Source organism: Bufo gargarizans, chromosome 2 (assembly GCF_014858855.1).
Source record: "Bufo gargarizans isolate SCDJY-AF-19 chromosome 2, ASM1485885v1, whole genome shotgun sequence".
NCBI classification, from domain to species: Eukaryota; Metazoa; Chordata; class Amphibia; order Anura; family Bufonidae; genus Bufo; species Bufo gargarizans.
In genome coordinates this window covers 645,814,282-645,842,027 of record NC_058081.1, presented here as the reverse complement: position 1 = coordinate 645,842,027, position 27,746 = coordinate 645,814,282, and the positions used below count along the sequence as shown (strand labels likewise).

Genomic DNA, 27,746 nt, shown 5'->3' with positions numbered 1-27,746 from the left:
GGAGGACGTGAGGTGGTGTCGATGACAAACGCCCCAGGATTAAATTTCCAATGAAACCTGCAGAGTCAAAAGTCAGGGATTAACCACCTGAGATCATAAAAGAAACGCAGCTCATTATGACCCGAGCTCTCTACAAGCCTCTAATTGAGTTAACGCTTGTGTCTGCATCCTAGATACTAAAAGCCACAAAGCTGTTGACTCTGCAAGTCTCCATAACATTAATACAAATAGTAAATGGAGAGGTGACACAACAAACATCACAGAGAGACTGGCCACACACAATCACAGATATCGAAATCAGCAGGTTCGGCTGTCTAATATATATGGGGCCTCCCGACTCTCTCCCGATGGCTGAGATCAGGGAAGGATCAGACACATTGGATTCAATTGCCCAATCTTCTTTTAGCAGGGATATAAGCTGCTGCCAGAGGAGTCTGTCGGTGGCTTTTTCTCTTCTTCCCCTTTTGAACATTTGCCTGCTCAGCCCGGCATGCACATGTATGGGTGGATGAGGATCGGTAGAGATAGCTTTCGGTCAAACTAGTGTTCAGCCGACAGCTATCTAATGTGCATTGCCAGCTTAAGGGGATTTTCCAGTGCTTAGAAACTGATGGCCTACCCTCAGGACAGGTCATCAATATCAGATCGGTGGGTGTCTGACACCCGGTGCCCCCACCGATTAGCTGTTTCAGGCAGCCCCTGGCAATGGAAACTATACAGTAGATGGAGCTGGAAGCACAAGGTTCTGTCCATTGTGTAGTGGCCGTGCCGGGGTAGATAAGCTCCCATGAAAGCTGCAGTACACCAGAGTAGAAACAAGACAGGAATTGAGGCCTTCATTCTACTGTATAATGTCTGAAGCTGGTGGCTGCCTGAAACAGCTGAACGGTGCGGTTGCCATGTTGTCGGACCCTCACTAATCGAATATAATGACCTATCCTGAGGATAGGTTATTAGTATCTGCATCTCGAACAACCTCTTTAAGGATCCGTTTGTATTGGAGGTTCTGTTAGGAGCCTTTATCACAGATACTATAAAAATGACGGACAATGCAGGGCTCCATTAGTGTTTGTCATGTGACAAATCCTTCTCTGGTTTCATTCTTGTTGCAGATGTGAACGAAGCCTAACACAGATGAGCTGTATTCTGACGTTCCCCTTACATGTGGCCTGCTTCTTGTTACAGCACAAAGTAGCTCTGGTCTCCAGCGTGGATAATTTGCCATTATAGAGGAGTACGGGGCTACCTCCCAGGTTTCTGGGTAATAAATGGTATCAACTTTGTGATCCATTCATTATTCATTAAGATACCATCTTTTGGAAAACAGGGTCAAAATCTTTAGTTGTTATAGTAGTGGTTGTCACCCATGTATTGTAAAACTTTCTTAAACTCTGACTATATGGGCTCTGCAGCACTGGTCTTCCTGATCCATTAATAGAATGCAAGAAATACTGTTAAGACTGACACAGTAGTAGAAAAGACAAAGCCAAAGGAAATGTAAACTGGACGATCAGGCTTTTGGGTGCTGCAGCTATTGTCATGCATCACGTGTTACCTGTGGCGACTTGATGACCTGTGCTTAACCTGTGGACAGGGTCAGACTGGCCCACCAGAGTACCAGAGGATACCCCAGTGGGCCCAGGTTCTGAAGCCATAGTGGGTCCCAAAGTTCCAGGAGAAAAAAACTATTCGGAGCTGTCTTTGGAGATAATCATTTACCACTAGGGTCTATTTCTTTGATTCAAAACCTATTAGAAATGATTAATCATATTGGGGTTGGGCCACGAGAATAATAACCTCTGGTGGGCCCAAGGAAACCCAGTCCAATGAAAACTTACGTTAGGCAAGACTGGCTTCTGCATTAAGTAAATTCAAGGACCAAACTTGATTGTGGGGCACATTTATTAAGGGACTTGTGAGTATTTTAGTCAAAATATAGTCGCAAGTCGCCTTTTTAACTGGCCGTGTCGCACGGCCAGTTTTACACCATGTTCACCAGTTGGTGAAATTAGACAAATCTTTAACTAGCTGAGATTGGCAATACATATATATAAGCTATGGAAGGCTTGTCCCTACAACCTCTTGGTTCAATTAGCAGAGAACTTCCCTAATTCCAGGTTGCACATTCATTGATATGTATCCAAGGAAACATCCCTGCACAAAAGCTTGGACAACCTCATCTGCTAGAGGAGAAGCATTGCAGCTTCTCAGATGTATCATACCCTATTTACTATGTTCCTTCATAGATGGTAAATTTTGCTTTTCAGAATGGTCTGAACTGGCCACAGACCTGAAAGTGGAGATGAAAGAAAATCCTGGGATGAGGATGCAAAATTGCCATGAGCTGCAGTGGACAGGAACCCGCAGACCACAAACAGCCGTATGGAAGATCCAGAAATCAGATGTACGCAGGGACAACTACAGTAAATCAGCACAAGGACACATCTACGACATTCAAGTAATGTACACAGGGGTGGGCTTAGGGGTGTGTGACAGTTTTATATAACCATATATAGCACTATAATTAGATTACATGACATTACTTTTCATGTATGGAGCTATCTTGCACTGTATGTTGGTATTATTTCAGCACTATATGTGGTATTTATTTTTGCATTATGTGGTAAGTGCAGTTTTCACTTTGTAAATGTGATGCAACTCCACATAATGAAAAGTGTGCAATGCCTTGCTAAAGTACTCACCTCCCCCCTTTCTTGGTGTTTTTCCTGTTTTATTGCATTACCTGAAATTAAAATGGATTGTTTGGGAGATTTATACTATTTGATTTATGCAACATGCCTACCACTTTGAAGGTGGATCCGGATGCTGGGATTTTGCCCATTTTTCCACACAAAACTGCTCCAACTCCTTCATGTTAGATGGGGTGTGTTGGTGGCCAACAGTTTTCAAGTCATGCCACAGAGTCTCCAATGGATTGAGATCTGGTCTTTGACTAGGACATTCTGAGACATTTAAATGTTTCTCCCAAAACCTCTCCAGTGTAGATTTAGCAGTATGTTTAGGGCAATTGTCCTGTTGGAACATGAACCTCTGTCCCAGTCTCAAATCTCTGGCAGACTGAAGCTGGTTTTCCTTAAGGTTTTCCCTGTATTTACTACTATCCATCTTCAAACCTGACCAGTTTTCCAGTCCCTGCAATGAAAAACATCCCCACAACATGATGCTGCCACCACCATGGTGCTCTTGCGATGATGGAAAGGTGTGGATTTGCACCACAAATAGTGTGTCCTCTGATGGCTAAAACATTCAGTTATAGTCTCATTTGACCAGAGAACGTTCTTCCATGTGTTTGGGGAGTCTGCTTTTTGGTGAACTACAAACATGTTTTCTTTAAGCAATGTTTTTTTTCTGGCCACTCTTCCATAAAGCCCAACTCTGTGGAGTATACAGCTTATACAGGTCTTATGGCCAAATAATTCCACCTCCACCGTGAATCTCTGGAGCTCCTTCAGTGTTATCACTGGTAGAATCTGAGTTTTGGGGGGTGGCCTTCTCTTGTCAGGTACGTAGTTGTGCCATATTCTTCCCATTTTCTTATACTGGATTTAATGGTGCTCTGTGGCATGTTCAATGTTTGGGGTATTTTCATAACTATATACTATTATAACTATTACTATATACTTCTCCACATCTTTGACCAGTTTGGAGACTCCTTGGTCTTTATGCTGCTTACTTAGTAGTGTTGTAGACTCAGGGTCTTTCAGAACAACGTATTCATACTCACATCTTGTGACATTTTGATTGCACATAGAGGGACTTTATTCAATTAATTCTGTAACTTTGAAAATTAATTAGTTGGACCAGACCTTATTTCAGGGTTTCATAGGGTGTGAATACATATGCACTCACAGTGTTTCAGTTGTTAAGTATTTTTTTTATTCCACTGTAACAATTTGGATTATTTTTGTCATTACATAAAATATAAATATAAATCAGTTTTAATTCCAGTTTGTAATGCAACAAAACCAGAAAAACACCAATAATTTTGCAAGGGACTCTATAGAGGTATTATACTGATGAGGCAAAAAATATATCAGAATGCCTGTCACGGCTGAGGATGGGGGAAACCCTCAGCCGTGAGATGCCAGGTGTTGAAGTGGCTACTCGGCCATGAGGCCACAGGATAGGGAGCAGGTCACCTCCTACAGCATCCCTACCCTGACCCTAACTCCTAACCTGCATGGGCCGACCTTTAAGGTAGGAGGGCCCATGCGCAGGAACCTCGGAGCCCTATCTTACCCTCCGCAGATCCCTGAGCTAGGAGCTGGGTAAGACGACCTACTCCTCCTTGACACGGAGGAGCAGGAGCCTCAATGGCCAAGCTGTTGGGAAAAAGGGGGACAGAAACAGCAACACGGAAATGGCAGGCGAACAACAAGTTCACCAACCTGCCACAGCCCTGCTGACTGGATCCCTAAACAGACAAGGATCCAGAACCGTGTGCTGCACAAACACATGTGAAAGTCCCAACAGACAACATCCACATAAAGACATAGGCATACATAAAACCTTATGACCACAGTGGTGGCTCTCACAGGCAGATGGAAAAACACAGGAGGCTGCTCCAGCTAGCAAGGCTGCAGCAACCTACTGAGCCCTGCCACAGAGAGAGATTATATAGGCCCAAAGGCCACACCCACCGGTCAACCACACCCAGTGACATCACACACACTGGGAAGGAAGTTAACCCTTCCAGCACACAGAAGGGAAAACACACATATAAGGGGAAGTGCACACAAAACATAATACACCGTGCACACAACACACACACCTAACAAAAAGAGAGTCAGGTGAGACCGCATGCTACTGCAGCACGCTGCCTAGCCACGCTCAGACTGCTGCTGCACATACACATGAGAGAACGGGTTGCCCGCGGCAACCACAAGTTAGGCCACACGCCAGCGGCCCTCACCTGTGGTTTTAACCTACACGAAACCGCAGGCAACCGCATGCGGATAGAGAGTCACGGTCATAGCCATGGCCGTGACAATGCCTTGATTGTAGTGCTTTTTAAAAATACATTTCTAGGTTACCTTAGTGGTTTTCCCCTATCAAAGTCAATGAAACTGTACCTCTCCCCATATGTCGCAGAGTGTGGTCGTACAACCCTGAGCTCCCTTCCCTATCCCCACACTTAAAGTGACAACATTGTCCACTTACCTTACTTATGGTCCATTTACACGTCCATAGAATGGTTACGCAATTCTGCGGAACGGGTGCGGACTAATGTTAGCCTCTATTTCTGAAAAGTTTCTGGCGGGATTCAAACTCACAACCTTCTACTATATAGCCAAGAATCCTAACCACTACGCTATAGAGCTGCATGGCCAGTTGCTTAAAAAAAAAAAAAGTATTACTATTATTATAGTATATATTATTATAGTATTATTATTATTATTATTTTTATTTTTTTTATTAACTGGCCATGCAGCTCTATAGTGTAGTGGTTAACATTCTGGGCTGTAATGTAGAAGGTTGTGAGTTCTAATCCTGTCAGAAACATTTCAGAAATAGAGGCTAAATTAAGATGATATATATTATATATTTTTTGTAAAAAATGTGTAATTACAAATATATATACTGGTGTATATATATATATATATATATATATATAAAATCATACCTCTGATATATATGAATGCATAATATGTGGGAAACTACTACTGATGTTTTAGCCATAATATATTTACATATATTTACATATATTATATATTCTAAATATATAATATATATAAATATATTATGGCTAAAAACGTATATTTTTTTTCAATAAATAAATAAATATTTATGTTGAACTCACAACCTTCTACATTACAGCCAAAAATCTTAAAGGGATTCTGTCATCAGGTTTGGGGCTATAGAGATACGGACATGCACGGCTAGATCGCCGCTAGCATGTCCGCAATATATGTGTCCTATAGGGCTGTGTGGTTTTAATTTCTTTAAAAAAGGATTTAATAGATATGTAAATGAGTGTTGAATGTGTCCAAGGGGCTGTATGAACCTTACTTGTGCCCAGCCGTGCACAGCCACGCCCGCCTGTGAAGGAACCTAGCACCGCCTATGTCTCCTCCTTTCATCAACGATAGATAGCCGTAATCTCGCGATGTGCGAGCTCGTGCATGCGCAGTTCTTTCCCTGAGGCTGATGCCAGCACAGGGAAGGAACACTATACCGGCACTGCTCATCGCGAGATTACGGCTATCTATCGTTGATGAAAGGAGGAGACATAGGCGGTGCTGGGCTCCTTCACAGGCAGGCGTGGCTGGGCACAAGTAAGGTTAGTACAGCCCCTTGGACACATTCAACACTCATTTACATATCTATTAAATCCTTTTTTAAAGAAATTAAAACCACACAGCCCTATAGGACACATATATTGCGGACATGCTAGCGGCGATCTAGCCGTGCATGTCCGTATCTCTATAGCCCCAAACCTGATGACAGAATCCCTTTAAACACTTCACTATAGAGCTGCATGACCAATTACTTAAAGGGACACTGACAGGCCCTATAAACATATTTAGATATTCATATGCTGTCATAGGTCTTATAACGTGTATGCCAATTATATAAGTGTACCACCTGTCTGCATTTCAAACACTGTATATTCATATGTGAATCACTTGCCTTTGTGCCCAAGGGGCAGTCTTTCTCCTGCATTTGTGCCCAGCCGCGCCCCAACTGCCGTTTCCTAGCGCCGCCCAGCTCATTATTATTCACTGCGCAGGAGACGCTGAAGCCGACGCATTGAAGGTTATGGGACGCAGGCACACTACGATTCTGGAGTGAGGGTGTCGGGTAAGCTATCCGGCACACGCGCGGAAGCTCCAAGTGAGGCCGATGCCCATACGTTGCTATTCGGCATGTGCGGGATCTCGCAGCATCAGGGACTGGAAAAGCCGCCCAGCGGAGTGAATAGTAATGAGCTGGGCGGCGCTAGGAAACGGCAGTTGGGGCGCGGCTGGGCACAAATGCAGGAGAAAGAACGCCCCTTGGGCACAAAGGCAAATGATTCACATATGAATATAAAGTTGATTTTACAGTGTCTGAAATGCAGACAGGGGGTACACTTATATAATTGGCATACACATTATAAGACCTATGACAGCATATGAATATCTAAATATGTTTATAGGGCCTGTCAGTGTCCCTTTAAGTAACTGGTCATGCAGCTCTATAGTGTAGTGGTTAAAGGGAACCTGTCACCGGGATTTTGTGTATAGAGCTGAGGACATAGGTTGCTAGATGGCCGCTAGCACATCTGCAATACCCAGTCCCCATAGCTCTGTGTGCTTTTATTGTGTAAAAAATACTATTTGATACATATGCAAATTAACCAAAGATGAGTCCTGTATGTGAGATGAGTCAGGGACAGGACTCATCTCAGGTTAATTTGCATATGTATCAAATCGTTTTTTTTTACACAATAAAAGCACACAGAGCTATGGGGACTGGGTATTGCGGATGGGCTAGCGGCCATCTAGCAACCCATGTCCTCAGCTCTATACACAAAATCCCGGTGACAGGTTCCCTTTAAGATTTTTGGCTGTAATGTAGAAGGTTGTAAGTTCGAATCCTGCTAGAAACTTTTCAATGAGGCTAAATTAGATTTAAATACACTGGGTGTCCCCAAGCACTGACTTCATATATGGACATAGCTATATATGGAGTCAGAGCAGGGACACCTAAGCCAAACTAGAGTCCTGACACCCTCCCCTCTTCAGAGCAGGGGGTGCCTGGTTTAATGCTCGGGTTCTCCCATTGACTTCCATTGAGCATCGGGAAGTGTTCTACTTGAGCACACGAGCACTTTGGTGCTCAACCAACACTAGTGCGGACCCATTAATTCTCAAAGGGGACGGAAAGGATGCGGACAGCACACATTGTGCTGTCCGCATCCGCATTTCCGGTCCGCGGCTCCCGAAAAATAGGCATTTCTATAGGGGTGCTGGCCCAGTGTATTGCGGATCCGCAATATACTACGGCCGTGTGAATGGACCCTAAGGACTCATGAACACGACCGTTGTTATTTTGCGGTCCGTTTTTCACGGATCCGTTGTTCCGTACCTGAGTTATTATTTTTTCTCTGATTTAAGTCCTCTCCCGTTCTGTTATTCCTCAAAACATATCCGTATGGTTTCCGCATGCAATCCGTTTTTTGCGGATCGGAAACAGTAACTTATTAATCACCAAACACATGAGCAATATGGGCTGGGCATAGCATTTCTACTGTATGGATCCACAAAATACGGATGACATATGGATGTGTTCCGTGTGTGTTCCGTATTTTTTGCGGACCAATTTACTTGAATGGGGCCTCAGACCGTGATTTGCGGACAATAATAGGACATGGACTACTTTTTTGTGGAACAGAAATACGGAAACGGAATGCACACGGAGTACCTTCCGTTTTTTTTGCGGACCCATTGAAGTGAATGGTTTCCCATACGGTCGGCAAAAAACCCGGAACGGAAGCGGAAAGTAAATACGTTCGTGTGCATGAGCCCTATCACTGACCGTCTAACCTTGCAATCCTTGCAATTCGTTAGGGTCAATTCAGGGACTACTAAGCGTATAGTAAATAATTAAAAAATAAAAATACTGCATGGACGGTTTATGACCCTATATTGGCAGCACTAGCTGTGAACGCCACAGCATGTCGAACAGATAGACGGTGCCAGATGCCATGATGCTGGAGTCCAGCGTCCCCCTCAGCCTCTGACTCCACACACACCGCTGCTGGAAGTCATCATCAAGCTGTTGTCATCAACACACAGTATGGAGGTGCGAAGGGGCTCCAAAAACATTGTGTTGGAAGACGCCGGCCGTCGCGGAGCTTCAGGACAGCGGCAGCGGTGGTGAAAGGAGCCAGAAGCCAAAGATCAGCTGCAGGTGTCCCCTGAATGAGTATCAGGTACTCTTCACACTGTGCTCTGCATATAGAGAACAGCCATGATATATTCCACACTGTCCTGAACATTCACTGTACTTACCACTGTGCAGACACCAACAAAATGATACTACACAGAGGTTTGGAAAAGATCTGCTCCCCCTCATTTTGCACCCAGTCACAAGGGAAAGGTAGATGTGAGGTCACCAGCAAAGAGAGGGGCCAGGCTAATTTTGCAGATTGAATTCTCCACTTTTTGTGTTTGCTCCCTCTGCTGGTCAAAAGTGGGAAATATGATATTATTTAATTTTCCATATTTATGGATACGTGAAAAATTAAAATTTCTGAAAATATAAAAAAAATGACAGAATTATTTTATCTTTACAAATAATTAATAGAATGTGTATGATACAGTCCCTTTAAAGTAAATTGGTTGACCATTCCCATGTTTATTTCCTTGCAGTCTCCTACATTTTCAGTGAGTCCAGAATCTTCATTTGGAAGCTACAATTCCTCTCAAGTCATTGACTTGCACACATCTAGAACTTCACATGGATCCTGTAAACTTAGCAACTCTGCTTTATCCACAGGTAATGCTGCCCTTTCTTATAAGATAGATGGAAAGATAGATAGATAGACTAGATATAGTATATATATATATATATATATATATATATATATATACAGGACAAATGACGAGGCAGCACTTCCAGCTTTCAGTGATAGGGTGAAGACCCCAAAACAACTTTAATCCAGCAACGTTTCGGCCTGGATAATCCAGCAACGTTTCGACGCTTGATAAAGGCCTCATTGAGTAGGCCGAAACGTTGCTGGATTAAAGTTGTTTTGGGGTCTTCACCCTATCACTGAAAGCTGGAAGTGCTGCCTCGTCATTTGTCCTGTATATATCGTGGAGGATGGGCCGGCCTCTGTGAGGAATTGCACCCAGTGCTCAACGTCTGACTGTGCTGCTGCAATATTTGTGATTTTATATATATATATATATATATAAAACAAGGAAAGACACCGCAGCACATCCGTAGGTGAAAAATTGTGGATCTTTATTCACCCTTGCGACGTTTCAGTCCTCTTACTGGGACTATTTTCAAGCCGGCTTGAAAATAGTCCCAGTAAGAGGACTGAAACGTCGCAAGGGTGAATAAAGATCCACAATTTTTCACCTACGGATGTGCTGTGGTGTCTTTCCTTGTTTTATATCATACACCTTGGTAAGGTGTTTCCACCGCTGGCACCCATCGGTTTGATACTAGGTGTGCTGCCCTGATTCTACACAGTCTATATATATATATATATATATATATATATACACATAGCTTTATTAACTACCATAGCCTACATATTCTCATGTAATCTTATGTAGACAGAAAACTTCCTCACATCCATAACTGTACTGAGCTCTCCAAGACTAGCACATCCTTAGACGGCTCCTCAGTGAATCTACAGTACAACGGGAATCCAACCAATCAAACCTACCTGACATCTGTGGAGATTAAGACTCCGTGGTACATAAGTGTTCTCAATGAAAAGGTAAAAGATGTAAATATCTATCTATCTTATTCTCTGTGCATTACTCTATCCATCTCTCTAGCATCAATCTCACCATCATTTTTTAATTCATTCATCTCTCCACTCATTTATCTATCTTATCTATCCATCTGCTATGGATATTCTGCATCTGTTGGCCATACCCTTTGGATAATATGGGCTAGCCTTCCGACCTCCAAAACAAGCCAAGCACAATCAGAATCCAAATGTGGGCACTTTCCTAGAGGTAAAAATCAGCTGTGGTCACAGAGGTCGGACTGATTGGACACTCATGGGTTAGGAGGAGAGAGCAGAATCCATGCATTTATATAAAGCCTGAGTGACTCTGACACCATGTCAAAAATGTCTTCTGTACCTTGACTACTTCTTGGACACAGCTACTAGAGTTCATTAGTATGTCGGTAGTAGATTCAAAATGTAAGGACCCGTATGTTTCTAGGAACGTTGCCTTCTTAAACTGGGAGAAGAGATAAACCGGCTTTCAAGATATGAAGTACAATGCAAGAGAAAAGATCAGGTCATCTCCAATCTGAAGAATGAAGTATTACAGCTTCAGAGTGATGTCCATAGATCGGTCTACCCACAGACTGGGAGAGAAGAGGTGAGTTAAGCAACTATCTATAAAAAAAAAGTGAACCTTTGTTCTCAATCAATGATGATCATGTCCATATTCCATAAGGTAACCAGGTGTCTTCAACTACAAAAATTTTGTTAAAGCATAACTGCAGCAAAACTAGTTGTTTGTACAGTATATATGTTTAGTCCCATCAAAGGCGATCTACAGAATTAGAAAACACCACCACACCTGTCTGCAGGTTGTGTCTGATATTTCATTCATATTCACGTCCGTGGAGCTGAGCTGCAATATGAGACACAACATGGGCAGGTATTCCACTGTTGGTGGCTGGGTGACAACTAGAATGACCACAATCAAATATAGGGGTTGTCACTTGACTTTCCTATACTCCGGTCTGCATAGTTATTCAGTGAAACATACCCATTGGCATATTGCTTGAGCTATTTCTGTTCAGGAATCTTGGAAAACAGATGTGACAACTAGAGATGAGCAAATTTCTCAAAAATTCAGTTGGTTTGCCGAATTTTTTGAAACGATACAATCCAAATTAATTTGTGGCGAATCGCATTAAAAAACAGCTATTTCCGGGCTGCAGAGAGCCTGTATAGTGGTGTAGAACACTGTGCCTAGGAGCAACACGCATAGGGAGTCTGCTGTGGTAATGAAATAATACTGTGAGTCCCTATGACATGTAGATGACAGGCGTCGCTCTTAGAATCACTGCACACTTTACTTCTTTGGGCAGTCACGGGGCCAAAACTGACCAAATAACTTAAGTGTCAACTCAGCCTTACAGGTCGATGTTACCATCAGGTATTAAGAACCGTGCAGAAGACCAAGATCCTACTATAGCGTGAAAGAGCGCACTTCTTTTACACCATCGGCAGCTGATTCCACATAGATGCCTACAGAACCTGTTCTATTAAACGCTGATACAAATAGAGCCCCCATACAGAGTGGAGAGGGTGTCAGCAGTAAGTTTGTGTTTACTTTACTGATTATTTTGCCCTTCCTCTGATCCGTCAGAATAATGACCCCCAAAAAACTGATCCTGTCTGTTGAGAATCCACCTTCATTTCGTCAGTAATCCATCAGTATTGCTAATGCCAAAACAGAAGTGGATCCAAAACAGAGATGACACATGAATTGAATATTTGCATGTCTTCTGTGTTTTGCACCCACTCCTGCTTTTGGCTACCAAATCATAAGTCAATTCTGATGGGACCATACAGGAGGAGGGAGGGTGGGAACAGCATGAGAAGTCCACAGAGTGGCCCAATTAAATAGTGTGGGGGTGCGAGAAGCATCAGGAGACGACAGAGTGGCCCAATGACATAGTGTGGAGGTGGCAGCAGCATCAGGAGACCACAGAGTGGAAAGGTGACATAGTGTTGATGTAGCAGCATCAGGAGACCACAAAGTGGCAAGGTGACATAGTGTGGAGGTGGCAGCAGCATCAGGAGAGCATAGAGTAAACAGGTGACAGAGTTGGGAGGTGGGTGGCACTAACAGTACCCACTGATGATGGTGGGTGTAAGAAGGAGCACTTGGCATCAGATGTGTGGCATCAGGTGGGTGGGTGTCAGCATCAAAATAGTAACTGAGGCAGGTAGCCAGAAGAAACCGGTCTAAAAATGGACTGGAAGGTTCCAGTCTATTCTACATACTGCTCTGCCATATTTGCTGCCACCTGCTGGTTAACCAGGCACATTACATTCAAACATAAACAGATGCATAACAGAAAAATGCACAATATGTGGGACCTGGAATAAATGTATAAAATGACATTGAGATTGCATACCCAGATAGAAGCAGGGCGTAAATGTAGTAATGCCACTCTAGGCCTTACACAAGTATGCCACCACCTGCTGGTTCAGGTTCTACTCTATGTCTAGTTGCTGGTGAGTAGTTTCGTAAATATGCGGGTGAAGAAAGCTGCTCATCAGCGACTCTAGGCTCAGGCTGCTGCTGATGGAGCTAGTACTGCTCCTGAGACCCCCTCCCCCCAGAAGCCATGGCAGTGGAATGTGAGCGCAGAGGTCCCCACAGTCAGACCTGTGAGAGGATGGACGATGGCACAGATAGGCAGCGGCCAATTGACTACATAGGATGTCTCTATAGTAGTTCAGTTTTTCCTCCCTCTCAGCGGGTGTCAAAAAGGCCCCCATTTGGACCAGTAGCGAGGGTGTAACATAGTGGAGAGCCAGTAGTCATCCCTCTGCCGAATGGTGACAATTCAGCTGTCACTACACAAGCAAGTGAGTATGCATCGGGCCATTTGTGTCATCTGCCTCGTCTTCCTCATCACCCATTTGCTCCTCCGGCTGCTCCTGCTCCTCCTCTACTATCACCTGTGTAGAAAAACTACCTATTTTGTGCTCCAATGTCCTCCTCCAGTTCAGCCCCCACAGGGCTCATGTGGCCGTGAAATGTAGGCACCACGTCTTCCAGTCCCCTGACCAGCCAGATTTACCAGCATCTTTTCTAGGATATGAATAAGTGGAATGACGTTGTTCATCCCGTAGTCCTGGCGACTGACAAATAAAGTGGCCTCCTCAAAGGGCACGAGCAAACTGCAGGTGTCACGCATGAGTTGCCACTGGCTAACATCGAAGTTACACAGGGGAGTACCTTTGTCCGCCTGTATCATCAAGAAATCATTTATGGGCTTTCTTTGTTCGTATAGTCGTTCCAACATATGGAGGGTGGAAATCCGTACGGGTGTAAATGTTGCATATCAGCCTAGGTTGGGGGATGCCGTTCTGCCGCTGTAGCTCAAGGAGGGTATGCTTGGCAGTGTACGAGTGGCTGAAGTATATGCAAAGTTTTCTGGGCAATTTTAGGATGTCTTGCAGATAGGTGGAAGACTTCAGAAAACACTTGACAACCAGATTGTACACGTGTGCCATGCAGGGCGCATGCCTCAGCCCTCCTTGGCGCAGCGCCGACACAATGTTCTTCCAGTTGTCGGTCACCATGGTTCAGATTTTGAGTTGTCGCAGAGAAAGTCAGGATTCGATTTCTTGATGAAGGTCGCAGAGCAGTTTCTCCCCTGTGTGACTCTGTTCGCCAAGGCAAACTAGGTGCAGAACAGCGTGGTGCCCTGCACATGTGGTATACTGGCGGGACACTGTGAATTGTCCCTGCACTGGAGGCTGAGGAAAAGGTGGAGGATGAGGGGGCAGAGGCGGACATTGTCGCAGGACCAACGGCGTGAGAACGTGGAGGCAGAAGCAGCGTCACCTGGCCAAGTTGCTGGTTGGCTCGGCACAAGCCATCAGTTCTCTGAAATGTTCAGAGTCCACCACTTAGAAAGGAAGGGACTGCAGCACCAGCAACTTGGCCAGGAGCATGTTCAGCTTCTGCGCCATTGGATGAGTGCACGCATACTGTTGTCTCTTGGCAATTGCTTCAGTGATCGATTGCTGATGGAATGACTGACTAGGAGAAGAAGGAGCAGGAGCATCAGGACCAGCAGATGATGGGAAGGACGGACAGCTTCTTTCAGCTGAGGTGGTGGAGTCTTGACTGCCTGAAATCGGGTGCGTGCCACTGGGTGATGCAGCGGTTGCTGCGGCAGGCTAGACCACCACATTGGAGCCACTTTAAGGTGGCGCTGCATATGTTGACGCAGGGCCGTGGTGCCAACATTGGAACCCAGGCGACGCTTCACCTTCTGCCCACAGATTCAACAAATGGCCATGTTCACCTCCCCCGGCAGCTTAACAAAAAACTGCCACACTGCCGAGTAAGTGATTTTACCCCCAACACTCCGCACTGACTGACTGCTCCGCCACTGCCTCCGTGAACCCTTGCACCACTACTTTCCGGGCTCGTAGGCTCCTGCGAAGTGGGTTGTCTACCCCGGACACGTTTGGCTCCCGACTTCCCACTGCTGCCACCCTGCTTATTCCCGGCCATGCTACGGACTTGCTGGCTCCGCCGCTGCCTCACACGTAAGCTGCCACCCTTTACTTCCATTGATGATGAAGTCCCTTCGTCACTGTCTCCCAATTGCAATCGGCTACATCATCATCGAGTACTGTCTGCACGTCACTGATGTCCTCCTTAATGGTCTCTGAGCCAGGAGCCTGACCACTTGCAACACCAGCTCCCTCGCCACTCTCCTCATCATTACTTGCCTGCCTACCGGCGGAAGCGGCGGATCTTGGCTGGGCAGTAGGTGCTGACTGTTCTTTAGTAGCTCGTCCTCGCTGTATAGGGGAGCTGAGCCAACAGCATATAGTACTTCTCTGGCTGAGGGAACAGAAAAGGAAAGAGGCAGGTTGAGGACAGGGGAGGGCACCGGGCCTGCTCCCAGGCCATGCCAACTAAGGAGTGTGTCTGAAGAACCCACAGACTCATGGCTGGTGGTGTCTGATGTCACTTGTGACGAAGTCGAAGATCAAGTCAACAATTCAAGCAGGGGAGTACATAGAAATCACTGGGCCCCATAGCAAGAATCTGAATTGGGCCCCCTAACCCCGCCCACTACCTACCCACGGCCCATCCCACCTCCTGTCCTGGCCCCTCCCCTGTCACACCCCCATTTGCCAATAAAGGAATGTATACATGACCTACTAAATCTTTTAGTTTTTTTCTTTATTAACCAACTTTTATTATCCTTACTCTGATACACCGTTGAAATGACAGTGCTGTATGGGAGTAAGGATCTCACTGGGGCTGTAGTGAATGATGTACAGCACACATCACTGCTCCTGCCAGTCTGCTTTGGTAAAGCTGGGCATAGATGGGTTATGTCAGGCTTTAGCAGAGTGTGCACAGGACAGTGGACACAGGGCTCAATATGTATGCGAGCACAGCTGAACGAGTGCAGGTCAGGAGCGCATACACATCGCTTCTCCTGCCTGTGTCCACTGTGCTAAAGCCTGACATAGCCCATCCCCCACAAATTAACCCCTTTTCTACAAACGCCATTTTTTCATCACTTCTCTTACCCCAATTTTTTTTTATAAAACGTGATCAAAAAGTCAAACACACTCCAAAATGGTCTCAATAAAAACTACAGTTTATCCTGCATAAAATGAGCCCCCACACAGCTCAGTAGATGTAACTATAAAAAAGTTATGGGGGTCAGAATATGGTGATGTAAAAAAGTAAATACATTTTGTTTTTCAAAGTGTTAATTTATTTTTACACTATTTAGACATAAAAAACCTATTCATAGAAAAAAGGAAATGCAAAAACAAAAAAACATCCCGTATTCTAAGGGGCTATCTAACCCCTATTATGCCCCAAAAATGCCCAGGCACCGCATTCAGATAATACTTATGCCCTATGGGGGGTGCAGTCAATAGCAGGCCACGTCAGAAATGAGCCTCCCTAGCGTCACTCGCAATGCTAGGGAGGCTCGTTCCCATCGTGGCCTGCTATTGACTGCCCCCCCCCCCCCATGTGCAGCCAGCCAGTCGCAGGGGGAACATGTGAGGTTCACGGTAGACCGATGAGGGGTCAAATGATATAACACACAGTTCATCAGTTTACTCACGGTTAGCAGAAAGCCTCCCTGGGCTGGCAGCACAGTGTTGAGGTGGACAGCACGAAATCCTCTGGGGCACGCTCTGTGGTAGGAAGCATCAGCTAAGATGGTGGTTGAGGTGCCCTTGACGTTAAGGGTGCTTAGGGTGCTTGTTGCGGCTGAGTCCTTTGATGGTTTCTGTCATGACGCCAGTACCGTTATAGGGTTTCTACCACATCGTTTTGACAAATTTAGCTGTCAGACACTAGCGATCCGCTAGTGTCTGCTGTACCAAACAATGCTATTATAATAGCTTTTTGTGCAGCCGTTTCCATAAAAAACTAACTTTTATTGATATGCTAATGAGCCTCTAGGTGCTATGCAGACGTCTTTTCAGCACCTAGAGGCTCGGTCTACCTTCACAAAATGCCGCCCAGCGCGTCCCTCCAGCCCGCCCATCTCCTCTGGAATGCGATCCTACCTCTGAGTCAGCGGACGAATTCTCGCGCCTGCGCCGTGCGCGTCTGTCTTCGGCGCAGGCGCAGTGAATGTCTGACCGCTGCCTGCACAGACATCTCGGTCATCGGCGCAGGCGCAGTGAATGTCTGACCACTCCCTGCACAGACATCTCCACTGCGCCTGCGCCGATGACCGAGATGCAGCAGGAGACCCTGGCATTGAACTCACTTGTACCTTCTGCGCGTGCGCCGGATAACTTGCCTGGCACCCTCACTCGCAGTGCGCCTGCGTCCCTTATTCAATGCCAGCGTCTCCTGCTGCGCCTGCGCCGACTCGGGAGGATCGGGGACTGTAAAAGCCGCCCAGCGCAGTAAATAATAATGAACTGGGCGGCGCTAGGAAGCGACAGTTGGGGCGCGGCTGGGCACAAAGGTAGGAGTAAAAACGCCCCTTGAGCATAAAGAAATGTGAAAAAACACCACTTGGGCATAAAGGAAGGTGATTGACAGATGATTATAAAGTTGTTTTTACATGGTTTAAAATGCGGACAGGGGGTACTCTTATGTGATTGGAATACACTTTAATAGACCTATCACTGCATAGGAATAACTAAATATGTTTATCGGGCCTGTCAGTGTCCCTTTTAAGGCTTGTCATGTTTTTGGTGGGTTTTGGAGCAGTGGGTTAGGTGTACCTGGTTCCTTTAGATGCTTTGGATCCTATTCCTTGGCTTTCCCTACAAGCTAAATATTGGTAGACAGGAAAACTCAACTGTCCCTCAGAAGGTTGGTGTGGCTGCCTGAAGCTAATAAACCTCCACCATGCAAAGGTGTCTGTGGCCCTAAATACTGGCTCTTATCACCGATGAATTCCTAGGATTGCTTGTTTCTTTTCCAGGGAGGCAAACTCTTCTCCTACTGGTCAGGGATGCAAGTCTATAGTGCAGCTACAGAAGGAAAACGCTCTTCTGCGCCTAACATCTGAGTAAACACCTTCTAGCGAAGTTGGCTCCACTCACTAATCTGTGTTGCGAAGTCTTCACTCTATCTTTCCTCCCACTAACTTGATCTGACTACCTCAGATCTGCTCTCTTCTGAACTACATCCTAGTTTCAACTCCTCTCTACTCCCTCCTGGTCTCAACTCCTCTGTCTCACTCCTCTGACCTGAGTATATATAGGACCTGAACTTTATCCCCATCTAGTGGCAGGATTTATAAATTATACCTAATAGGCCTGCTAACAGGGATTTTGCAGTTACACAAATGCAAAATTATACATGACAACCTAGTGCTTATAGGAAAGTGAAAAGTGCTTTTAAGCAGTGCCCACACACACGTAGTGGGACGCTGCACATGTCGCTGAATGTTTTCATCTGCGCTACGGGAGGGGGGCAGTGGCAGTAGCAAAGCGGGTGCCGGGTGTGCACATTGCTGCTGATGAAAACAGGAGAATTAGGAGGAAAGCACACTGTTTTTCTGAGTCCTCTTTGAGCCTACAGGTGTCCCCCCCCAAGGTGACTGATGTGCTGGGGCGGCCTGTAGGCTCATAGAGGACTTAGAAGGACAGTGTGCTTTCCTCCTACACCTCCAGCCCCCCCCCCCCCCCTTTATTAAAAGTGAAACTCTTACTGTGGCAGTGGCACACTACCTGGGTGTGTTTATTCTGTCCGTGTCCGGTGTACAGTGTGTACAGTGACCCGGGTCCGGAGTGGTCCTTCACTATGCGACTAGCACATAAAGGACATTATACTGTACGAGGGGCACATATTGAGTGCACATATAAAGCCATCATATTGTTTGGAAACACATAAGGGGCATCATATTGTATTGGGGACACATAAAGGGGCACCATATTATGTTGGGTGCACATAAAGAGGCACTATATTGTGTTGGTGGCACATAAGGAGGCATCATGCTGTGTGAGGAGCACATATGGAGTCATTATTCTGTGTTTGGTGCACATAAGGGGCATTATATTGTGTGCAGGGCACATAAAGGGGCATTGTACTGTGTGTGGAGCACATCAAGGGTGTCGGCGTCACATAAGAAGATAGTTATAGATTGCAGGAGGTAGGTATATACTGAATGTCTTTGATTGGAGCCCCAGACATAAGTTATCTTGGGGCGCCACAAATGCCAAATCTACCCCTGGCTAATACAAGTATTGGGCTGGCTACAGACATTAACATTTTGACAGAAAGATCCACCACCATTCTAATGTATGAGGTCTCAGACAGTCCGAGAAGACCTGCTTTTGTGATTACAGAGGCTCCGGAGCGGTCCTTCAGTCTGGGCCGGGGCTGGACTGCACTGACTGGCTGACTTGAGCGCCGAGAGCCTAAGACAGATGGCAGGCAGCACGCGCTGAGAGCAGAGGATAGTCTGCCATGCCGGGTGCGTGCCTGAGCCTGCTCCTGCTGCTGATTGCCAGCGTTACACTGGCCAATCAGTAGCAGGATCTTTGCTCTGCTAAATGCTGATTGGCCAGTGTCTCAGCAGAGAGCAGACGTAGTGCCTGGGAACCCGCTGCCTGGAGGTCAGACAGGGAGGGGTTGCGTCAACGTCGGGGGGTGGGGCTGCCGGACGCCCACTGGCAGAACACAAGTGGGCCGCCTCAATACCGCATGCCATGAATAACTTTGTCTTGTGCAGAGTGGAAGTAGGGGGCGGGGCATTCCATGCTCTGCGGGCCCCCCTGTGCCGCGGGCCCCATAGCAACGGCGTGGTCTGCCTAGTATGCCACTGCATTCAAGAACCGCTGGGTTGCTGGTCAAGACACGACCGCTAGCTGACACTGAGAGCTCAGGCCTCTCGAAGTGACCCCTGCTGCCACGGCCCCTTACTCTGCTGCGATCTGTGCCAAGCCCTACAAACATTTAGGCCTGTGCCCCGCCCTTGTGCAAGGCCTGTCACTTCTCTGTCTGACATACTGTTAGATTAAATAAGTCAATAAAAAGGAAATTAATACACGCCAAAAAGTGCTTTAATTTTCTCAATTCACCACACAATGGCTAATAAGCCCTTTTTCTTTTTCCCCACTAATACACACCAAAAAAAGGCTTTAGAACATATAACCGCGGCCGTGAACGGCAAATGATAAAACATTTTTTGCCACTAATACACGCCAAAAAGGGCTGTAATTTTCTTACTTCACCACAATGGCTAATAAACCCCCCCCCCCCCCCCCCCCCCCACTAATACACAACAAAAAAAGAGGCTTTAGAACATATAACTGCGGCTGTGAACGGTAAATAATATATATTTTTTTGCCACTAATACACGCCAAAAAGTGCTTTAATTTTCACACTTTACCACTCAATGGCTAATAAGCCCTTTTTCTTTTTCCACACTAATACACAACAAAAATAGGCTTTAGAACATATATATAACTGCACCGCACAAGGGCTAATAAGACCCCCATAACAAGAACGGTTCTCAGGAATTACAGAAGTATTGCAAACCTGGAATTAGCAGCAGTATGATGTCAATTTGGATCCGCAGTCAGTGCAGCAAGGTGTAATAGGATTGTTCCTATTACCCAGGCTGTAAACTCCCCTATTGAACCCTGTTCTGCTTCAATACTGTAGAATAATTCTTTCTCCCTATCCTTATCCCTATTCCCCCCCCCCCCCATTGGTCGAAGCTCTGTTCTCCTGTCTTTCTCCGTTGAGGAGGAAGATCTAGACTTTAGATGATCCCAGCTCTATTGCATTCTATTAATTATAATTACAGTGGCTTTAGCCCTCCAGACTGACATATGCTATAGCACAAAGGGGGAGATTTTCTAAATTGCTTTAGATTTTCTTTAAAATGCAGCAGAATTTTGGTTCAGTTTGACCCAACAAACAATTTCATGCCTTGCACCAAATTTATTAAATGTGCTAGACCCTTTCTGACAAGGGTTGTGGCTTAGTGGGAAGGGTGTGGTCAGACAGAAAGAGTGTGGCTTAGGATGCACCAATGTGTGCCAAAAATGCCCAATTAATAGGAGCTATAAATTTAGACTAGTCAGTATGACATGTGGCAGATTTATCTTTATAAATAAGCCACTGTTGTGCATTTTTAGACCCCAAAAGGTGTTATTCTTGTTGAAGAGCTATGTTTTTGTATCCATAGGACAAGTCATCTATAGACCATCTTGACCAACTAAATTTGCACACAGAGAAAGAATGTCTCCCTTTTAAAGAGTACCCCACGGATGTAACAGAAGGAAAATCACAATCAGTATCAAGCCATAAGAATTTATCTATGAGTTCGGAGGGAAAGGCATCTGCTGTATCCTTGGCAGAAAGCTTGCCTGAAAACCAGAGAAAAAGCCAAAGCATACTAATGGAAACAGAGGTAATAAGTCATGTCATAAGTGATGTTGTATATATAAGTATTGTATTACATTGCTGGATTATGATAAGCATGGTAACATCAGTCACCAGTACGGGGCTAATATTTCAACATCATATGAAGACCTCAACTCCTATGTGGTAATAGCTGGGATATAGTATTATAGTATCACCATTTTACAGTAAAAGTAACCTATATATAAAGTGATATAGATTAAATTACTTATCCTTACAGCCTGTACTATTCTCCAGCGCTCCACTCACTCCCAGGACAAAATCCCCCAGTATTTCTAGTTGGCACAGAAGCTATTCTGATGTTTTAAATTCTAGGGAATGTCTTTATACCAAGGGCACCAAACAATAATCTAGGAATATGTCTGTGAAGGTTCTCATTTATCCAGGTCATGGTATATCTGTAAAGAATAAATCAAGGCAACTGGACTTACTGTAGATTTCTTGAAAACGTTTCACTCGTTCTTCCAACGAGCTTTCTCAATTCTGAGTGACTGTACAAGAATTATCTGGGAGTAAATATGTGGGAGGTCATTATCACCTACTGACTCCAATTAGGATAATGGAATCAACACCTTTGACCCCATGCTGGGTATAATTAACAGATGTTGATTCAGTTACATATTTATTCCCAGAGAATTCTTGTACAGTCACTCAGAATTGAGAAAGCTCGTTGGAAGAACAAGTGAAACGTTTTCAAGAAATCTACAGTAAGTCCAGTTGCCTTGATTTATTCTTTACAGATATAGTAATCTAGGAAAAACTAACTGCCCCTCTCCCCACAACAGAGGGGCTCAGTTGCTGACTATTTCCAATATCAACCAGAGAACACTGTATTCATTTGCAATCAGATTTTAATTGATGACATCACATCAAAAGAAGATGAAGAAAAATCTAATTTGCCCATGGATCAACCTGAAGACAACAGTCAGCTTATCCAGAAACTAAAGGAAGACATGGAGATCATAAGGAAGGACTATGAGATGTCAAAAGGTAATAAAATGTCTGCGATAACGCCACCCAAAAGTAGAATAGGCTTTCTTCTTCTGTCTCGCTAAATATAATGTTGGTCCTGGCCAGAGATTGCTACCATAATACTGTTCAAGAAAATTCTGATGGGCTGTAGAAGGAGATTAGAAAAACGTCTCCAGCTCCTGTCCATTCACTTCAGTGCAGCCAGTGATTTGCTAAGCTGGCCATGCACATAAGAGGTAAGTTGGCTGAAGAGGAATTGATTATTTTGGATTTCAACATGTAATAAGAAATAAACATGCCCCCTCAGTAGACAGCATCAAGGGCGGACACAGACAGGACAGGTCCCCCCACACAACACCAGTATATGGGCTCCATGCTCTCAAATCGCCCATTATAGAGCACCTCATGATGTATCTCTAGGACTACCCTTACTGATCATTTGTTTTCAGCACTAAAACTAAGAGAGGCGGAAGCAGAAGGCTCTGTCCACTGTGCAGTGGTCGCGCCAATCTACTTTAGTTCAGCTCCCCTTAAAGTGAACAGGAGTTGTAATGCATCATTGCCACTACACTGTGGACGGAGCCTTCTGCTTCCAGCTCCATCTACTGTTTAGTTTTCGGTACCAGTGGCTGCTGATGACAGCTGATTGGTAGGGGTGAGAGTGTCAGACCCCACTGATATGATTTTGATGATCTATCTGGTGGATAGGTCATCCATATCAAAAAGCTGTAATACCCCTTAAAGGTCACAGTGGTTCCTCTACCTCCTGTCCACTTATGCATGGTGGACAGCATGGTTATGTCTCACATACCACTCTTTCAATGGATCCTTCATTTCTCTCAAAGGCCAAGGGAAGCACCAGGAAGAAAAAAAAAACAAGTGGTACATATGATAACACTGTTGGACCATTGACTATAGAATGAGTTTTAGAAAAATTCTAGCCTCTATGAATCTAGTATATTCTGAAAGTGCTTAACACTCTCGATTTGGATTATATATTTTGTTATCATGACACTACATGGTTTCTTGTACATAATAAGCAGTATATTCATTAGGGGAGATCAGGCGTCTCATACAGTATTTATCCCCTGCAAGCTGGAGTGAGATGGGCCTAATCTCTTATGAGGCACATGGCTCTTAAACCGTTAGTGACTTCCTATGCGCCTTTTTACAGCGGCCTAGTCTGTGCTGCATAGGAACAGGAGCCCGGTTCTCACCTGAGAGACGGACTCCTGCTCTAATGGTCTAGATTGGCAGAATACAGGGCGTTTAACCCCTTAGATACTGCAGTCACCGACCATGGCATCTAAGTGGCTTAGAAAGAGAGGAAACCTTACGTTAGGCATCACCATTGCCGCAATCAAGATTGCAGTGTGCCGAAGTCTTGAGTATGACAGGCCTGCCCTCAGTGATTGCCTATCAGTATCGTACTGATAGTATAATACTCTGTACCGCATAAGCAGTACAATGTATAATAGAAGCGATCAGAAGATCACATGTCAACGTCCCCTTGTGGGACTAATAACTTGTAAAAATAAATGCTAAGTAAAGGATTATTAAATTTAACAAAAATCTGAATTTAAAAAATATAAATTTTTCCATTAAAAAATACTTTTCAATGAAACATAACGGCAAAAATAAAATCTCCTCCACGAATTTGGTATTGCGATGTCCTTAAGGGCATTACACAATTATTGCGTGATTTACCCTACACAGTGACTGCTGTAGAAAAAAAAAAAGTCATGTTACGTATGCCGAAATTTGAATGCTCTGACAATATGGCTATTTTTCCCCTCCCCCTCCTAGAAACAGTTAATAAAAAGTAATTATTAAGTTATGTGTATACCAAAATGGTGCTATTAAAAACTACAACTTGTCATGCAAAAAATAAGCCCTCATATGGCTACATCGATGGAAAAAAATAAAAAACTTTATAGCTCTTGGAATGTAACTATGAAAACTTGAAAATAATTGCTTGGTCACTAAGGACCAAAACAGGCTGGTCACTAAGGGGTTAATAAAGTAGCCGCATCTCTGGCCCTCGAGGCACCAAAAGTCATGCCAGTTATGTGCTGGTGTACTTTTGAGTCATAATTTACAAAGGTTTCTGGCATAAATTATAGTAAATTTACTCAAAAGTGATGCAAGGGGCACACAATGGTAAAAAGTAGCAAATTTTTGCATGAAACAGATTTTGTTTTCATAAATTCATCTTGAAGCTCTTGAGCCCTGAAGCAAAATTTGTAGCAGTGCCCCATGACACTAAGGCCCTGGTCAGGTTGTACCTACTGCACCTTCACCCTCCAAATGCAATTTTCTGCATATCAGTGTATCTCTCTATTTTCAGGAGTCATTTCCTCCCTGCAGAAGACGGTTTCATCTCACGAGTCCAAACTGAGGAAATCGGCAGCTGAAAAAGAAGCTTTACAGACAGAACTGAGGGAGAGAGAGATTCAGATACAAGCCATGTCCAAGAAGGTACAGGCACCTGTAAAGACTGTAAACTGGCCCAGGCACTCCATGTAGTCTTCAACATTGAGTCCTGTAGAGCCACATGTCATGTAATCATTCATGATACAGTCACTCCACCATTGTTCTCAACACAATGCCAATCATTAACTAGAATTATCTGCACCGGTTTCGCCTGCTTGGTGGCTGAAAATCAGACACTTCATTGTGTTGTTTGTATATTCTGTATTGTGATATGCATTCAACTTTTAGTCTAGCTCCCCACGGATGACAGCACTCAACAAAGACATACTGTAGGTCATGCATCTTTTGCCCCCAGCATGCCACATTTCGTAGTTATAGGGATTAGATGAGAATTTCGGAGTTATAGGCAGCTAATAGATGAGAATTCATCATCATATATCACCCATCAACAGTCCCTTCCAACTCAACTTTAAACATTGGCAGGTTGCTCCATTGCTCTAGAATCCTAGTACATTTCCAAGGATGCCACCACAAGTCTGACTTGGCCATGGCATAAGATGGTCGCCATAGATGCACTGTATATGGCATATTGATGTCTGACATTAACAGATCTGAAAAAAGTGCTCATTTCATGACTAATGTAATATAATAGGTTTCATAACTCAAACGAATTGTCTAATTAAGTAAACCTATTTTCATATATCGCACTAGGATATTCTGACTTGATTGAGGGGCAGGCTCGGACTAGCCCACAGGGGTACAGGGGAATCCCTCGGTGGGCCCCTAGTCTCCCACCCCCTGCACAAGTGGCACATAACACATTAGATTTACTGCACTACATACATATATTTAATGTACAGCATCTCGTCCAGCCAGTGGCGTAGTGTGTGTGTGTGTGGGGGGGGGGGGGGGGGTGTTGCCCGGGGAGCAAAATTGCAGGGGGCGCCAGGCAGCAGGAATTTCAATGTGGGCCATGGGAGCTGATGTCTCCCTTCCCCTCCTTTCAGCCTCATAGGCTTCAGGCTAGGGACCTGAAGCCTATCAGGCAGTAGAGCGGTGCAGGAGATTTCGATTAGCTCGTCATGACCTCCTGCGCCGGGTCTCGCGAGATGACGTGATTACACGGCGCAGGAGGTCACGGTGATGTGTTTGTGACCGCCTGCACCGGGACGCTTAAAGACGGGCCAGAAACGGTGACGGAGTAAGGAAGAGAGGTAAGTATTTATTTATTGTTTTAATAGGCAAGCCATGGACTGGGGGGGCACTATGGGGGTGGAAGACATTATAAAAGGAGGCAATCATATATGGAAAGGATGGGGGTGGGGGACATTATAAAAGGAGGCAATCATATATGGAAAGGATGGGGGCCATGGACTGGGGGCACTATGGGGGTGGGGGACATTATAAAAGGAGGCAATCATATATGGAAAGGATGGGGGCCATGGACTGGGGGCACTATGGGGGTGGGGGACATTATAAAAGGAGGCAGTCATATATGGAAAGGATGGGGTCCATGGACTGGGGGTACTATGGGGGTGGGGGACATTATAAAAAGAGGCAATCATATATGGAAAGGATGGGGGCCATGGACTGGGGGCACTATGGGGTGGGGGACATTATAAAAGGAGGCAATCATATATGGAAAGGATGGGGGCCATGGACTGGGGGTACTATGGGGCTGAGGGACATTATAATAGGAGGCAATGATATATGAAAAGGATGGGCCCATGGACTGGGGGCACTATGGGGGTGGGGGGCATTATAAAAGGAGACTGTCATATATTTAAAGGATGGGGGCCATGGACTGGGGGTACTATGGGGGTGGGAGACATTATACAAAGGAGGCAATCATATATGAAAAGGATGGGGGCCATTATTACAATAATAATACAGAGGGGGCCATAATTATTACATTAATACAGAGGGGCCATTGTATATTAAAATAATACAGAGAGCATTATACATATGGGCACTACAGGGGGAGGTTAGGTATTTTATCTAGTGGCACTACAGAGGGTCATTGTAACTACATGGGGCACTGCAGTTGGTCTTTATAAATACTTGAGCCACTATAGGAGGTATTATAACTACTGCAGACAGTATAGGGGACTTTATTACTACTGCATGCTCTTATAGGGGTATCTTATAGAGGGGTCTTGTTTACTGCTAGGGGCATTATTATTGAGCACATATTAATCGGGATACTATTGGAGGTACTGTGGGGCAGTGTTCCTCAACTCCAGTCCTCAGGGCCTACCTGCCGGTCATGATTTGAGAGTATCCCACAGAATGAATACCTGTGGTAAGTCCTGATGCACTGACCCTAATTGTATCATCTGCTCAATACTAAGGAAATCCTGAGCACATGACCGGCAGGTGGTCCCTGAGGACTGGAGTTGAGGAACCCTGCTGTAGGGAGCACTAGTACTATTAAGGACAGTTTGGGAGCATATTATTATGGGGGACTATTTGAATGGAACTAGCTCAGTATTGGAGGTAGCAGCAGGATGACAGTGTTTAGGCACCAGGAAGGGGAGGATGATAGTAAAGTGAGGAATCTAAAAAAAAATTCTGTGAAACTCTGCAGAGACGAGACGCGGCTGAAAGAAGGTGTCATGGCGGTCTAATCTCCGAATGAAGACATTGAGGAAAGTCTACATGACAGGAGATGTCACTGGATGTAAGAGGTATGTGCTGCTGTATTTTCCTATATATTTTGCAGCAATGTATGTTATGTCCATCCAAATATCAGTTTCACGGTAGGGTTGGGGGGAGGGGGATATAGAATTTGGCCCACACTGCCTCAGCCCGGCCCCAGACTTGAGGTCACACTGTGTGTGTTCTGAATTCTGGGGCCTCACACCCATCTACAACATTATCTGTACTCAGAGAGCTATCACTGTGTTATCTGTGGTGTTACATAGGACTGCAAGTGACATCTACTACATTATCTGTAAAAGGGGCGTGGCCACAGGCGGGGGGCACAATACTTGG

General features: G+C 45.0%; 1 protein-coding gene across 1 annotated transcript in view; it reads left to right on the top strand.

The window, feature by feature from the left end:
* LOC122926251 (coiled-coil domain-containing protein 27-like) overlaps positions 1-27,746 on the top strand; it is a 66,902-nt gene that overhangs the window by 19,256 nt on the left and 19,900 nt on the right. Inside the window, exons 2-8 of the mRNA XM_044277625.1 lie at positions 2,268-2,458; positions 9,378-9,504; positions 10,296-10,462; positions 10,920-11,081; positions 21,112-21,336; positions 22,196-22,337; positions 24,667-24,797. Coding sequence (XP_044133560.1) covers positions 2,303-2,458; positions 9,378-9,504; positions 10,296-10,462; positions 10,920-11,081; positions 21,112-21,336; positions 22,196-22,337; positions 24,667-24,797 — 1,110 coding nt within the window. The 5' untranslated portion in view covers positions 2,268-2,302. The remainder of the gene's footprint in view (positions 1-2,267; positions 2,459-9,377; positions 9,505-10,295; positions 10,463-10,919; positions 11,082-21,111; positions 21,337-22,195; positions 22,338-24,666; positions 24,798-27,746) is intronic.